The sequence below is a fragment of the Diabrotica virgifera genome, chromosome 5 (assembly GCF_917563875.1).
Source record: "Diabrotica virgifera virgifera chromosome 5, PGI_DIABVI_V3a".
Lineage (NCBI taxonomy): Eukaryota > Metazoa > Arthropoda > Insecta > Coleoptera > Chrysomelidae > Diabrotica > Diabrotica virgifera.
In genome coordinates, this window is record NC_065447.1 from 63,005,026 (window position 1) to 63,021,424 (window position 16,399).

The following is a 16,399-nucleotide window of genomic DNA, read 5'->3' on the forward strand; positions in this document are numbered from 1 at the left end:
TTTACCAGCTGCAGACGGGGGATGTGAATTGCATAGTGTAGAATTCCTTCCCTCTCGTCTTCACTGCAGCATCCATTTGACTTGCAAATTGTAGAAGTCTTGGAGGTGTCACAAGGAAAGTGTACCAATAAGTTTTCAATTTAAAAATCTTTTAGTAATACTTTTAATATTTGCAATATTAATAATTTACTATTAGGATTGAAAACTACTTTGTCTTTCAATGCCAGATGGCGCTAGCCACCTACTATCATCACTTCAGTGGCAATGGGTGGGAAAACCTCTCGATGCGAATCAGTTAAAATATGGAGAACAGTGCCTACGTTCCTTCCGATGAAGGCTCCAATAAGAGCCGAAAATCGCGATTCAAGGGACTGGACTGCACTCCGTATTCTAATTGAAAAGTAAGATTGTTTTGCCTTCGCATTGCAACTGAATAAAAATTGTATACATTTTTATTTTATAGTCGTATTACTCCGTAGAGTAACTAGGTGCATTTTTCCGTTGGAACTTTACCAGCTGCAGACGGGGGATGTGAATTGCATAGTGTAGAATTCCTTCCCTCTCGTCTTCACTGCAGCATCCATTTGACTTGCAAATTGTAGAAGTCTTGGAGGTGTCACCAGGAAAGTGTACCAATAAGTTATCAATTTAAAAATCTTTTAGTAATACTTTTAATATTTGCAATATTAATAATTTACTATTAGGATTGAAAACTACTTCGTCTTTCAATGCCAGATGGCGCTAGCCACCTACTATCATCACTTCAGTTGCAATGGGTGGGAAAACCTCTCGATGCGAATCAGTTAAAATATGGAGAACAGTGCCTACGTTCCTTCCGATGAAGGCTCCAATAAGAGCCGAAAATCGCGATTCAAGGGACTGGACTGCACTCCGTATTCTAATTGAAAAGTAAGATTGTTTTGCCTTCGCATTGCAACTGAATAAAAATGGTATACATTTTTATTTTACAATTTTAATTATTTGGTACTCAAAAACTACATTAAACAAATTTTGCCAACAAATGCAAAAACTGAAAAAGTTTAAATGTAAAACTAAGCTAAGATCCCCAAAATAATTTAACCAAACGCTACAGATGAAATTTTTTCGGCTATAAAAAAAACTATCAATTAGCAATTATTATAAAGGTAATATTCTAAAAATTGATGTTTTTTATTTGAAAAACATGGAGTAATTTAAATTTCAATCAATTTTTTTAATTGAGCATCTTGTAATTATACAGTTTGTGTAGATTATTTAAAATTGACACCAATGAGAATTTATATATAAATAAATTGAAAACAAACTTCAAGTTCACAAAATCAAACTAGAGCACCATATCAACCGTATTTTGTAAAGCCGGCATTTTTTTTAAACAACTAACAGTACTATAAACTTAAACTGTACATTTAATCCTCTTGCAATAAACTGTAATTCTACATCATATAAAATTCTGAATGAGTTAATTTTGCTTCACAAAAAAGATACACGTGATTAAAATAGGCTATATAAAAGAATAAAACACTTTTTTCCTTTTACTTTTAAAGACGAGTATGTAAATAAAACATATCTGCTAGGTGAACGATCCATCAAATACTTAAGTCATCATGAAATCTACTAACAAACTTTTAAAACCCGTTATAATTTTGTTATGTTCGACTATACTAATTTTTATAGTGATATTCATCTTGGTGAAAAAAGATAAACAGCTGGAGATGCAGAATCTTTTGGAAGTTTCAGAAGAGGAGCAGCTCAGATTTATTGATGGAATTGATCATCTTTTAGTGGATTTGGATGGTAAGTTAAAAGTATATTATGAGTATTGCATGAATTTAATTTGTTTTTTGTTTTTTTTTCTCTGATTCTGGCCTTGGTTTAGAACTAGAACCTTTAGCCACGTAATTGTATAACTTATCACTAACTCAGGTGTAATGTGTAGTGTGTGTGTGTTGAGTAAGTGTCTTGTTACTTTGCAAAGTCGACGTCATTGTCTTTGCAAAGAGACGCTAATTGTATCTGAACGTTTGCGGTCCCTCCGGTGAATTTGTTTTTTTTGTATAGTCATTTTTATATAGATCATGATACAATCAATTTAAAAATTTCAAAAAATTCACAGGCATAGTTGACGCTTTTACAAAATATGTCTATTTTTTATAGACCTGTTGGTTGAGTGTACATAACCACGAACAATTTTTTTTCATTAAAAAAATAGCGTAGATATAACTTTTTTTGGGGATAGGTGCAGGTCTATTTTTTTAATTTTCTCTATTTTATCAAACACTATATTTCTAATTTTCTTCAGATTTTTTCTATTATATAGACTTCTAAATAGATCAAATCACTGTTTTTTATAGGTTATATATAAATTGAAGTAGCTAGGAACTTTAGATCATTTAAAAATGGGAGAAACACGTTCAAACCCCAAAAACCTCCCAAAAAACAGATTTTGGATTTTTGAGGGTAGCGAACCTTACGGAAAATTCTGAAAAAAATTAGAAATATAGTGATTGATAAATGGAGTTGAGTATTGGCAAGTTTATGTGGTGTCGTCGATAAACAACTCGACAGCGGGCTTTATCACGAAAACCATTTAGATATTTGATGTAAATTGATTAAGGATTGATGTAGGATTTAGGATTATTTAGTGTTGTCAATGTTGTTTGTGTACAAAGGACACATAAGTATTTTGATTTAACATTTTGCGATCGGTAAATGATTTTAATTTATTGGTGTTTTATAAATTTGACCCATTTGCATTTGGTGTCAAATTTTTCGTGCATAAACAATTTGAATTAAAACTTACTGTAAATAACTAGTTGGATTACAAAACATTTATTTATTTTATAAATAAAAATAAACAACTTTCAGATAGAAATAGGATTACGAGTATAATGCAGTCAAAAATTAATTATAATAGTAATTTGTAATAGTAGAGGAATTGAAATTAAGATGACGGACAGCGGCATCGATGCTTATGTATCAGAGGATGGTAAAAGAAAAGGTAATGAATTTAAGGATATCTTTAGTAAGAGCAGAAAAGTGTATCGATCTCCCGATAAAAAGAATGCTGGAGATAGAGAGAATGAAATTACGGAAATGATAAAAACGTTAATAACTGATAATAAAAATAAAGATAAGGAACTAGAGGATATAAAAAACATAGTAGGTGAGTTGGTAGGAGAAATGAAAAACTCAGAAAAGAGAATAGCGAGTACAAAGAAAAGCTCAAACAACTAATTCCTCGACACCGTAAGGTACAAGAGGACGGCTTAAGTAAGTAAGTAAGCGATTGATAAAACACACACGATTAAAAAAAATTAGACCTGTGGCCATCCCCGAAAAAAGTTAAACGCTTCTTAAAAAAAATAAATAAATGAAAAAGTTTGAGGTTATGGACACTCAACCTACTGGTCCAAGTTTTTGACCGTGTAGGAAGGGGAACGGGGTGAAGGGTTAAAATCTGTCTTATTTTTTAATTACATAGAACTTCAAAAAATGAAAAAAAAAATGAATTCTGGGACTGAGGGAGGGTACCTTTTAATTTATTTATCCCGTTCATAAGTGGAAGGTTTGATGCGCCACTGTCAACGCTTGTGCCACTAAAAAATGACGGCAAAGTGTTCATACGTTTTCTATTAGGTTTAGATTTAAGTTATAGACTTTTTAGTCTAGGCGCCAGAGGGGTCACCGTGTCCTTTTTAATTCTGATGGACAAACTCAACAGTTCCTTATGGATTTTTAGCTGCTGATTACGAATTTCGAGGGTGGATTTCGATCCGAGTGGTAAAAAAAAATTGTTATAAACAATTTAATTGTGTATAAGGCTCTGGCTTATAAACTAAAAGAGATACAAAAAAATGTTTCAAATAAAATTTGTTCCTTAATAAAAACGAAGACAAAAAAGTTTACTAAACTCAAATCCAATAATTAGAACTCAAGATATTGTAAAATTAGTGCACAATGAAAATTTCAAATTGCAAAATAAGTATTTTTCGAAGCTTTATCGATCGTAACTCGGCTTCTACATACGCAAATGAGCATTAGAAGGTCTCATTTTAAAGTTTAATTAATAGGTTTCCAAACGTGGTTTGTTAAATTATTTTGTCTTCATTTGTTTTAAAGTTATACCCGTTTGAATTTTTAATTTTCTTAAAAAAATTGTACATTAATTTGTTTATAAGAATTTCAAGCAAATTTGAGCATAAACATTTATACTTTAATTAACAATAATGAAAAAGGAACAATTTGAGATTACGAAAATGTTTGTAAGCTTATTTTTGGCCAAGATATCGATATTTAAATGGCGCTCTATGATGTGCAAGATCGGCTCACAGTCAAGTAATATCGCGGTAAAGACACCGATCGACTGCTCTCGTGTTACATTATTTTGTTCAGGATAGGCCTTGCCTATTCTTAATGAATAATATTAGCTGACTTTTTAGTTATATTTCTGAAATATTAGTTTTTAATGTTTTTTTCTCATTTAGTACAAAAAATAGAAGACAAAGTAAATAGAATGGAATGTTATACGAGGTACTGTACGGTGATTTAATATAAGAATTATATAAAATTTTATTAGGATCTTCAAAAATGAAAAATGAAGATAACGTATACCGATACGTAACGATAACCTATACATAGAAATTATAATTTGCATGGAGAAGTTAGCACGTGAACCTTTACACTGTGAGCATGAGCCAACTTTGCTCCTCATAGCGCGCCATTAAAATATCGATATCTTGGCCAAAAATAAACTTACGAACATTTTCGTAAGCTCAAATTGTTCCTTTTGAGCTCTTCTATCTTTATTGTTAATTAAAGTATAAATGTTTATGGCTCAAATTTGCTTGAAACCCTTATAAACAAATTAATGTCCAATGTTTGTAAGAAAATTATAACTTCAAACGGGTATAACTTTAAAATAAATGAAGATAAAGTAATTTAACAAACTTTGTTTGGAAGCCAGTTAATTGGGATTTAAAATAAGACCTTCGAAGGCTCACTTGCATGAGTAGAAGTCGAGTTACGATCGATAAAGCTTCGAATAATACTTTTTTGCATATTTTGCAATTTTCAATTTGCACTGTGCACTAATATTCCGATATCTTGAGTTCTAATTATTGGATTTGAATTTAGTAAACGATTTTTTCTTCGTTTTTTATTAAGGAACAAATTTTATTTGAAATATTTTTTTGTATCTCTTTTAGTTTATGAGCCAGAGCCTTATAAACAATTAAATTGTATATACAAATTTTTCGACCATTCTGATCGAAATCCACCCTCGCAATTCGTAATCAGCAGCCAAAAATCCATAAGAAACGGTTGAGTTTGTCCATCAGAATTGAAAAGGACACGGTGACCTCTATTGGGCGCCTAGACTATTTATCGTGCCTAAACTGATTCGCAAATTTCACCTATTTACATATACTACAGGCTCTTAGTCAAATAGCAGTCTTCTAATTTTTTGAAAGATTTTTTAGCCTGTTCTATTCTCGATCTTATTTCTAAATATTGATCCAACATCCCAGGTAGTTAAATCTATTATTGACCTGTTCTAAAATGTGCCCTAAAATATTACTGATTGTCGTCAATACAAGCTAATGTGACAGCTGATCTGATTGAATGTCCTACTAACAAGATTGCAGATCAATACAATATTGTAGAGGAAACTCTTGGCCTACCTATTTTTCTATGGTACAGTGAAATATTCCGTGCAAATTATCGATATCCCCATGAAAGAATAATGGATTCCCCATGAAAGAATAAGCAACATTTATTCGAAACATTTTTTAGAATTGTTGATAGATGGCGCCAATAATTCGTATTTTCTTGATTATGGGGCCATCTATTAACAATTCTAAAAAATGTTTCGAATAAATGTTCAAAAAACTAAATGTATAAAATGTTAAGTGTATAAAAGCAAAACACAAAGACATCTGGAGATTAACGAAACGAAGATCTTAAGAAGGATTGCTGGAAAAGGACTACAGGATAGGGTAAGAAGTGAGGAAATCAGACGCATATGTGGGGTAGGCAATATAAATACTGGGTAAAGAACAGAAAAGAAGAGTGGAATCCACACATAAGCAGTATGTCTGAATCAAGGATAGTAAGAATAGCCAGGGACAGGGAGAAGTCACCGTATGCAGAAGAAGTATAGGACGCCCAAGGAAAAGATGGAATGACAATTTAGGGACAGAAATGAAAGGCAGAAAGACAGAAAAAGAAGAAGAAGAATAAATGTTACTTATTTTTTCATGAGGAATCCAAATTTGCAATAAAAAAATGGGAGTTCCTATTTAAGATTCTAGATTTACCCCCCCACCCCACCTCCAGAGTGTAGAGGGGGTTCATGTTTGGTATCGTTCGATAGGTTGAAAAATATTAAACACGTGGTTTTTGGTTTTTCATTTGGAGGTGTATTTCTCGAGATATTAGACCATTTCTATAATTTACTATGGTATCACGATAAATCGTTTTTTTTTCGATTATAGCGCAATCTATTTACAACTAAAAAAACTGTCTCGAATTGGTAGGGGAGCCCAAGCGGGGATTTTTGCAGTTACTCGAGCGCGTCAGATTAGCATATGGGGAGAAACCTGGTACCCTGCGGATGTGCATCTACCATATATTGGCTCTTAACACAGGGGAGTTCGTTAAGGGGGGCCCGAAAAATAAAATCTATCCTTAAATAAACTCGAAATTGTCAGATTAAGATAAGGTAAGTTAAGTACATGCAAAAGAGTGTATATTTCAAAAATCTGACGATTTGAGCCGGACGTAAGGAAATGGGTGAGTCCCAAAGTTTCACAAGAAAAAAGCCAATATTTCGCGAAATAAATGACAGATCGAAAAACTAAAAAATATGTGCCCAATATTTTTTAAAAATCTATCGAATGATACCAAACACGACTTCCCACGGAGAGGGGTGGGGGGTAAATTTAATATTTTAAATACGAATCCCGCGATATTTCGCGAAATGAACATCAGATCGAAAAACTGTAAAATACACTTATTCAATAGTTTTGAAAAATCTATCGAACGGCACCAAACACGACCCCCAATGGATGTGGGGTGGAGGGTTACTTTAAAATCTTAAATAGGAGCCCTCAATTTTTATTGCAGATTTGGATTCCTTACGTAAAAATAAGTAACTTTTATTCGAAACATTTTTTCGAATTACGGATAGATGGCGTTATAATCGGAAAAAACCATTGTTGGAAATGGAAAATTAAATTAAAAAATGGCAAGCACCCACTAAAATGGAAAACTTTACTTAACTTTTTTTGGTTTTAGGACCTACTCTTCACAACCCAGTAGGTCCCCAAAGCGCTCGAGTGACTGCACATTTAGCATACTTTGCTCCCCTACCATTATTTTTACGTAAGGAAAACTGTGGGTTTCCATTTAAGATTTTAAAGTTGCCCCCACCCCACCTCCAGGGGGTGAAGTGGAGGGTCGTGTTTGGTGTCATTTGATAGATTGTACAAAATTATTGAACACGTATTTTTTAGTTTTTCGAGTCGATGTTTATTTCGCGAAATATTCGACATGTCGCTACTTTTGGTACACGCTGCATAATATCTTTTATATTTTTTTTACAATTTTTTTTATCGAATTTCAGTAAGAGGATCATTGTCATCACAAATCTCTGCATTCAATATTATATTATAATTCGTTATCCAGAAGTAATTTCCCGCGCTTTCGTTCAATTGTTTTTGACTCTCTTAAATAAAATGATGTGAATGGAATCATCTCTATAAATTCTGTATAGTAGTTATCTATTATAAATTACATAACCCGACAATTATTGTTACAACTGTGCATATTTCCCAGAGAGGTCGTAAAAAAGTATCACTTTACAAATGTCTGGGTCATTTTATTTGACTTTTTAAGTAGGTATTATTATAAATCCTTTATAAATAGATACTCCAGTCATTAGAGATGAAAATGCCACCACTGAACCTCTCAAATGTTAATGTTAAAAATGTTAATTTTGGTACCCCAAAAAGATACAAAAAGTTTGCTTCGCCTACCCCCCGTTCAAATCCGTCATCCACCGTGCTTAAAGCTGAACCTTGATTTAGTCTAATAGGAGAGTGCATATAGATTTTCACTTCTGAAAAAATCAAACAAGATAAAACTTTTTGTAATTTCATTAAGAAATGTTTAATAAACCACATATCAAAAAGTTCTACTCGAGAAGTGGGTGCTTCATTATTTATTAAACAAATGAACTACGAAATTAGATGTTTTTTAAATAACTCCGAAAATATAAATTTTGGAAAAAAACTGACTTGTCCATTGAAAAATTCAGAAAATTTTACAAAAAACCCTTATATAAAGGCATTTCTAAAATTAAATCCGTATCTTCTATAATTTTTTATTTATAACGCTAAAGTCACCCTTCTCACAAATATTGGCGCATTGTAAACTAACGTACGGCGAAGTGTACGGTTGAGTTATTTTAATGTAATTCTTTAAATAATGGATTAAATTAAATTTAACAAATTGAACATGAAAGAAAATAGAATGAAAGAAATAAAATGTATGGACATAAGTACGGTGTGGGCGGAAAATAAGCCTTACATGAATTTTGTTTAAAAATGATTTAAAAATGTGTAACTAATACAATTTTTCTTATAAAACTCTCAATTTTGCACAAATTACCTTTCAAGCATCTTGCTAATGGTAGGGGAGCCCAAGCGGGGATTTTTGCAGTTACTCGAGCGCGTCAGATTATCATATGGGGAGAAACCTGGTACCCTGTAGATGTACCTCTACCATATATTGGCTCTTAACACAGGGGAGTTCGTTAAGGAGGGTCCGAAAAACAAAATCTACCCTTAAAAAAACTCGAAATTGTCAGATTAAGATAAGGTAAGTTAAGTACATGCAAAATAGTGTATATTTAAAAAATCTGACGATTTGAGCCAGGCGTAAGGAATTGGGCGAGTCCCAAAGTTTCACAAGAAAAAAGCGAATATTTCGCGAAATGAATGACAGATCGAAAAACTAAAAAATATGTGCCCAATATTTTTTAAAAATCTATCGAATGATACCAAACACGAGTTCCCACGGAGAGGGGTGGGGGTAAATTTAATATTTTAAATACGAATCCCACGATATTTCGCGAAATGAACATCAGATCGAAAAACTGTAAAATACACTTATTCAATATTTTTAAAAAATCTATCGAATGCCACCAAACACGACCTCCCACCGAGGTGGGGTGGGGGGTTACTTTAAAATCTTAAATGGGAACCCTCATTTTTTATTGCAGATTTGGATTCCTTACGTAAAAATAAGTAACATTTATTCGAAATATTTTTTCGAATTATGGATAGATGACTTTATAATCGGAAAAAACCATTGTTGGAAATGGAAAATTAAATTAAAAAATGGCAAGCGCCCACTAAAATGGAAAACTTTACTTAATTTTTTTTGGTTTTAGGACCTACTTTTCACAACCCAATAGGTCCCCAAAGCGCTCGAGTGACTGCACATTTAGCATACTTTGCTCCCCTACCATAAATGATGTTTTATTCAAAAAAATCTAAAAAATTTAATTCAAATGATATGACGTCTCAAAAAATGTAATTTTTGAAATCTTCATAGTTTTATAGAATTACCACCACTTTAAGACGGTATTAGTCAAGTTTGAACAGATCTATTACAGTTTTATAAGTGCTTTTTTAAAGATTAGGATGAAATCTTTAAAATACACTAAATTATTTCACTTTAGAAATGAAATAAACTATTTATTTGTGAAAAAATTAAGAAAGACAACAAAAATGTAATACAAAAACCGAAAAATACCAGCTAAAAAAATGTTTATACAGAGTGATCTAAAATTTTGTCTGTAAAACTTACCTAAAATACATTTAATAATAAGCTTCAACAATAATAAATGTTCAGTAAAAAATTTTTTTTTAACTCTTATACAGTATGTCTGCATAACTTGGAACCTATTGATAACTTTTTTATTGTCAGTTTTACGAAAAAAAGTTATTCTTTATAAAATACTCTGCATCGTGTATAATCTAAGATGCAATCGTCAAATATCAAATTTAATTAATTTTATACGAGGTATGTTAAAAAATATGAAGTTCACTCAAGAGTAAAGTACCTTTACATTTTACAATACCGAAAAGTGTTATTAAGGAAAGTTGTTTGGAATTAAAAAAATTGTTTTAGTGTTCAGTTACATCCTTCTAACTAAAATATTGTGAATAATAAAGGCACTTACTCTTAAGAAAAATTCATATTTTTTACATACCTCGTATAAAATTAAAAAAGTTTGATATCTGATGGTTGTATCTTAGATTTTAGACCAGGGAGAGCATTTTATGAAGAAAGACTTGTTTTCGTAAAAGTGATAATAAAAGAGTTATCATAATTGTAATAAAATTGATGATGTGTAACAGTAACTTGAGAAAAAATTTAAAAAAATTTTTTCAAATAGAATGATGTAATTGTGTATTTAAACATAGTTTTTATAATTTCAAACAACTTTTCATAATATCATTTTTTGATATTCTGGAATATAAAGGTACTTACTCTTTAACGTAATTCATATTTTTGACATAACTCGTATAAAATTGATAAAATTTGATATCTGATGGGGACTGTTTTAGATGTTTGACTATCCAGAGCATTTTATGAAGAATAACTTTTTTTCGTAAAATTGATAATAAAAATGTTTTCCATGTGGTTCCTAGCTAGGCATACTTACTGTATAAGAGCTTCTGTATAAGAATTTTCAAATTGCAATGCCATATTCGGATTCAGCATAATCAAAAACAACACAGAAACATATTTGATCAAAGTAAAATGATGAATTTAACGATGTTTTTAAAATTATTTGTACAAAAAAATTGTTAATGTTAAAACAATTAATAAACAATTAGCGGTCAAATCTGCGAGTAGAACTTTTTACTTTAATAAGTATATTAAACCAATAAAAAAGTTTTAGAAAAATATAAGCTTGTTTGAATTTTTCCGAAACAATGCATGTTTTCGTTCTAATTCCCCTATAATTAAAAAAAAATCAATTTCTATTTGTTTACTTAATTTTTTATTATATCTTTGGAAACATAGGTACCGATTCATAATTTTTCTAATGTGGGAAAAATATTCATATTTTGGTTATAAGCTTGTTTGAATTTTTCCGAAACAATGCATGTTTTCGTTCTAATTGCACTCCCCTATAAGCGTTGATTGAATACACGAATAGGTCTGGATCCCGCTTATGAAAAAAAAAGTTGATTAATAGCAAGCTGAAAATATGTTAATAGCTTAAGGGTGTCTAGTCGGATAAACTTTGATATATGGAAACACTGTAACAGGGGCAGTTTTAATTGTGGAACAGGTTATAAATTTGTAACGGTCAGACCAAGAAAACGGCACATTTATTTTGTCCGACAGAACAGACTTAAACTCTCCGAGCAGAGATTAAACTCTCTTGCAAAAATCAGACTGCTATTTATCACCTGTCATAATTCCTGTCATTTGACATATTCTACATGTTCCACTCATTAAAACGCCCATTTGGTGATAAATAGCAGTCTTATTTTTGCATGAGAGTTTAATCTCTGTTCGGAGAGTTTAAGTCTGTTCTGTCGGACAAAATACATGTGCCGTTTTTGTGGTCTGACCGTTCCAAATTTTTAACCTGTTCCACAATTAAAACTTCCCCTGTTCCAGTGTTCCCATATATCAAAGTTTGTCCGACCAGACACCCTTAAACTATTAACAAATTTTCAGCTTGCTATTAATCAACTTTTTTTTCATACGCGGGATCCAGACCTAGAATACATCGTGTATTCAATCAACGGTCTAAGTCCGTGAGCGGAATTTTTATACAGTAGAAATAGATTAAGTGCACTTAATCGATTCTTATTTATAAAAAATTGCAGTCCGTAATATTAAATAATTCAATGACAATGAAAATCAACCAACTCCATCTTTTTTACAGTTTTCATGAATAAAATAATGTTTTTCAAAATATTTTTACATTGCATGTGCACTTCAGCTGTTATGTGGGTGACATCCTTCAAAATCATATCCAGGTATCAAACTTAAACAGCAAATGTACCCGATTTTTATCGGGTGAAGAGGTATAATAATATTTAAATTTGTGAGTTGGTGGATTTTTCCAGTATGTCCACGATATACAAGTCACATTTGAGTAAAGTGGTTATGGTTGATATAATTTTTTTTTTGAACATCCTGTTTTTCGGTAGTATCACTTTCTATGCCAATCTTTTACACATTAGTAGGACTAATAATATGACGTATGGATTTATAATAAAAAAGTATCACACAAGAAAAATGATAGTAATGATAGAAAGTGAATATGAAACAGGGTAAATCAGACCCTGTCGTAATAATAAAATTAGGATTTGATTGATGATGGAAAATGAAGTACAGTCGGAGATGCACTTCTTCATCAAGTTCCATTTTCAATCAAAGATTAAAAATAATCATGGCTATGCGGACCCTGTTGACTGCCGCTCTAAATAGCTCTGCACTATTGAATTCAAAATTCTCTCAAATTCCAAACCAGGATATTCTTCGTCTTCCCACCACGGGCGGTTTCTCCATTGGTTCACTTGTGCAGTTAAATCTCATTAATACTATAGTTAGTACGATAGAATTGATTCAAAAAATGACATCACCCAGACATCCAAAGTGAAAGTTATCCTCCAACACCAAATTGTTCTATATGGTCCATATAATGTTCAGAAAAAAGTCACACCTTTTTGAGCGTCGGGTTTGGGGGGAGAGGGGAGAGAAGTCGGTAAATTCGTAGTTTTTTAAGTTTTTCGTCAATATTTCTAAAACTATGAGGCTTAGCATGAACAACCTTCTATACAAAAATGTTTTACATTAAATTTGAAATAAAAAAGGCACTATACATAATCCTTCTAAAATAGACGGTTCCAAAGTTACGGAGGTAGTATAATATAATTGGTCAAAAAAAAGGCCTAACCCAGACATCCAAAGTAAAAGTTTTCCTCCAACACCAAATTGTTCTATATGGTCCACATATTGTTCAGTAAAAAATTACACCATTTTGAGCGTCCGGTTTGGGGGGGGGGGAGATGGGGAGAAGTCGGTAAATTAGTAGTTTCTTTACGTTTTTCGTCAATATTTCTGAAACTATGTTTAAGCGTAAACAAAGTTTTATACAAAAACGTTCTACATAAAATTTAAAACAAAAATGGTCGTATCCATAATTGTTGTAAAATCAACGGTTCCAGAGTTATGAAGGGTGAAAGGTGGAGGTTTTCGATACTTTTTATATTTTTTGGGAAACTGATGATGATTTTGGGTGGTGAGGTTGACGTTTCTTTAAGGGCTTATCACTAACATACCATGGGCCACTGAAATAGCAAATCCTGTTAAAGAAAATTTCTTGCAATCAGTAAAAATATTATAAATTGTCCAAAAAATATAAAAAGTATCGATAACCTCCACTTTTCACCCTGCGTAACTCTGGAATCGTTGATTTTATAACAATTATGTATAGGACCTTTTTTGTTTTAAATCTGATGTAGAACATTTTTGTATATAACATTGTTTACGCTAAAGCATATTTTTAGAAATATTGACGAAAAACCTATAAAAACTACTAATTTACCGATTTCTCCCCATCTCCCCCCAAACCGGACTCTAAAATTGGTTTAACTTTTTACTGAACAATATCTGGACCATATAGAACAATTTGGTGTTGGAGAAAAGCTTTTACTTTTAGTGTCTGGGTTAGGCCTTTTTTGGACCAATTATACTATACTACCTCCGTAACTTTAGAACCGTTCATTTTAGAAGCATTACGCATAGGACCTTTTTTGTTTAAAATTTAATGTAGAACATTTTTGTATACAGGTTGTTCATGCTAAACCGCATAGTTTTAGAAATATTGACGAAAAACTTAAAAAACTACGAATTTACCGATTTCTCCCCCCTCTCCCCCCAAACCCGACGCTTAAAATGGTGTGACTTTTTTCTGAACGTTATGTGGACCATATAGAACAATTTGGTGTTAAAGGATAACTTTCACTTTGGATGTCTGGGTTTGGATCTAGTTATACCATGCATACTAAGTTAAGTATCATTAAAATATATTTTTGAAATCTCATAGAATCATTAAAATATAACTTTATTTATGAATCATATTTATTTGCTCTACGCCGCTGTATGCACGTGGCAAGTGCAGATACAGTTGAGTCTGCGAATCTTTACCCGTGCGTCATAATTTAAAGCATACGAAATAAGTCGATGATAAATCGGAAATTGAAATTTACTAAACGCAACTGCAAGTGACAGTTAATTTGCAACTTGCTGTTGCGTTTAGTAAATTTCAATTTCCGACTTATCGTCGACTTATTTCATATGCTTTAAATGATGACGCACGGGTAAAGATTCGCGGACTCAACTGTACTTATGCTCTGGTGCAGAATTCAAATTGAACCAGCCAGTACTAACCTACCCCACTAATTAGAAAGAGAAATCTTAAAATCGGTGAAAAAGCATTTCGCCTATCTAAAACAGTGAGGATTTGTGCAGTGCACCCAGAGACCAGTGGAACGTTTCGGTTCACACTTTGGTACAATATTTTCTGTTGATATTATCTTCATACTTTAATGCTCGTGTTATCGATGTTTTTGCAAAACACAAAAATCGAAGAATGGATTTTTTTGTATAAATAAAATGAATAAATTCAATAAAGTGAATACAAAAATTACAGACTTTTTATATTATTTTTAAAGTTTAAATTTTGTTTCTAATTCGCTTTGATTTATTAATGTATTGCATACGATAATAACACGTATGTCATATTTCTTTTATATTTTATTTATATACGAACAAGAGTAATAAATAATATCAAATTTAGACAAAAAGGGACGAGGCCCTCAAAATTTTTTTGCCTTTGCCACAATTGCCCGCGACTCTTATCCATCATTTCTATAATTACATTCCTTAATTGACCACCCTTTTTAAATCACCACAAGCCGTCACTGCTTCCCACACCTAGCTGTCCTCTAATTTTGCCTTGCATAGCAACTTGTAATAATGATAGACCACTTATCAGCGGTAAAAAACTGTAAAACCATGGAATTTTGAGAATCAACACCGATTTAAATGACAATTTGGTTTTAAGCTCTGTTGACACTCTTCTTCAAAATCTACCCTATGCCGAACTGCGCTTTTGCCCTGGGGGTGAAAACAATCCCATCTAGGGGATGAAAATTTTCTAATCAAAATAACTATGGAATTCGATAGAGTGCCCAATTCTGAGTAAATTTTGTTCTATAAAATTTTTTTGCAAAATTGACACTTTCCAAGATATTTGCGATTGAAGCTATGCATTTTTCATTGAAAAAACTTACGTTTTATGACCGTTTTTCATGAATAACTTAAAAAAAATTAGTTTTATAGAAAAATCAATAAGAACAAAATTGTGACTAGTAAAAAACAAAGGGATTCACGTCAAAAAGACCTCGGTAAACCCAATAACTACTGAGGGGGCTCTTTACAGGGTGGCTATTTTCGAAGAACCTCGAAATGGAGAACCTTCAATCTCGAATAACTCGAATGTGGTGCAAGTTTTTGGGAAAACTTAAGAGACATCTTTTAAGGTAGGTACATAAAAAATCTTTTAAATAAACTTTAACAAAAGTTTTTTGCATAAGAACTGACTGACTGATGACGTAAATAAAGTCGCTATCTGCTTTTTTCTTTTTAAAATGTAAAAATTAAACCCTTGTGGCTACAATCCTTATAGAAATTAATAGCTGCCCACTTGAAAAATACTTTATTTAGGTATAATTGATACGATTCATGTGATTCGACCGGTTTGGAATGCTTAGTTTAGAAAAAATAGTTGAAGTTGAATAGTTGAATAGTTCTTCGAAAATAACCATCCTTTAAAGAGCAATAACTCATCATTATTGGGTTTACATAGGTTTTTCTGACGCGAATCTGTTTGTCTTTTTATTAAAAATTTTATTAAAAATATTTTATTGTCCTTAACAATTGTTTCTACAAAAATAATTGTTTTTAAGTTATTCATGAAAAACCGTTATAAAACATGAGTTTTTTCAATATAAAATGCATAGATTCAATCGCAAATAACTTGTGTCAAGTTTGTAAAAAAAATTATAGAACAAAATTTACTTAGATTTGGTCACTCTATAAATTTCCATAGCTATTTTGATAAAAAAAATTCATCCCCTAGATGGGGTTGTTTTCACCCTCAGGGCAAAAGCGAAGTTCGGCATAGAGTAAATTTTGACAAAGGTTATAAATACTAGCTAAATCCAAATTTTCAAGGAAATTGACCTTGGTTCTCAAAATTCCACGAAAAATTGGCTGTTGATTGGACTATGAGTATTTT

The 16,399-nt window shown here is 31.8% G+C and overlaps 1 protein-coding gene across 3 annotated transcripts in view; it reads left to right on the forward strand.

Annotated features, from left to right (window-relative positions):
- Positions 1-1,332: 1,332 nt before the first annotated feature.
- LOC114325151 (uncharacterized) overlaps positions 1,333-16,399 on the forward strand; it is a 77,217-nt gene continuing 62,150 nt past the window's right edge. For all 3 annotated transcript variants that reach the window (XM_050650051.1, XM_028273106.2, XM_050650050.1), the window contains exon 1: positions 1,333-1,794. In XM_050650051.1, the coding sequence (XP_050506008.1) occupies positions 1,605-1,794 (190 nt within the window). In that variant the 5' untranslated portion in view covers positions 1,333-1,604. The remainder of the gene's footprint in view (positions 1,795-16,399) is intronic.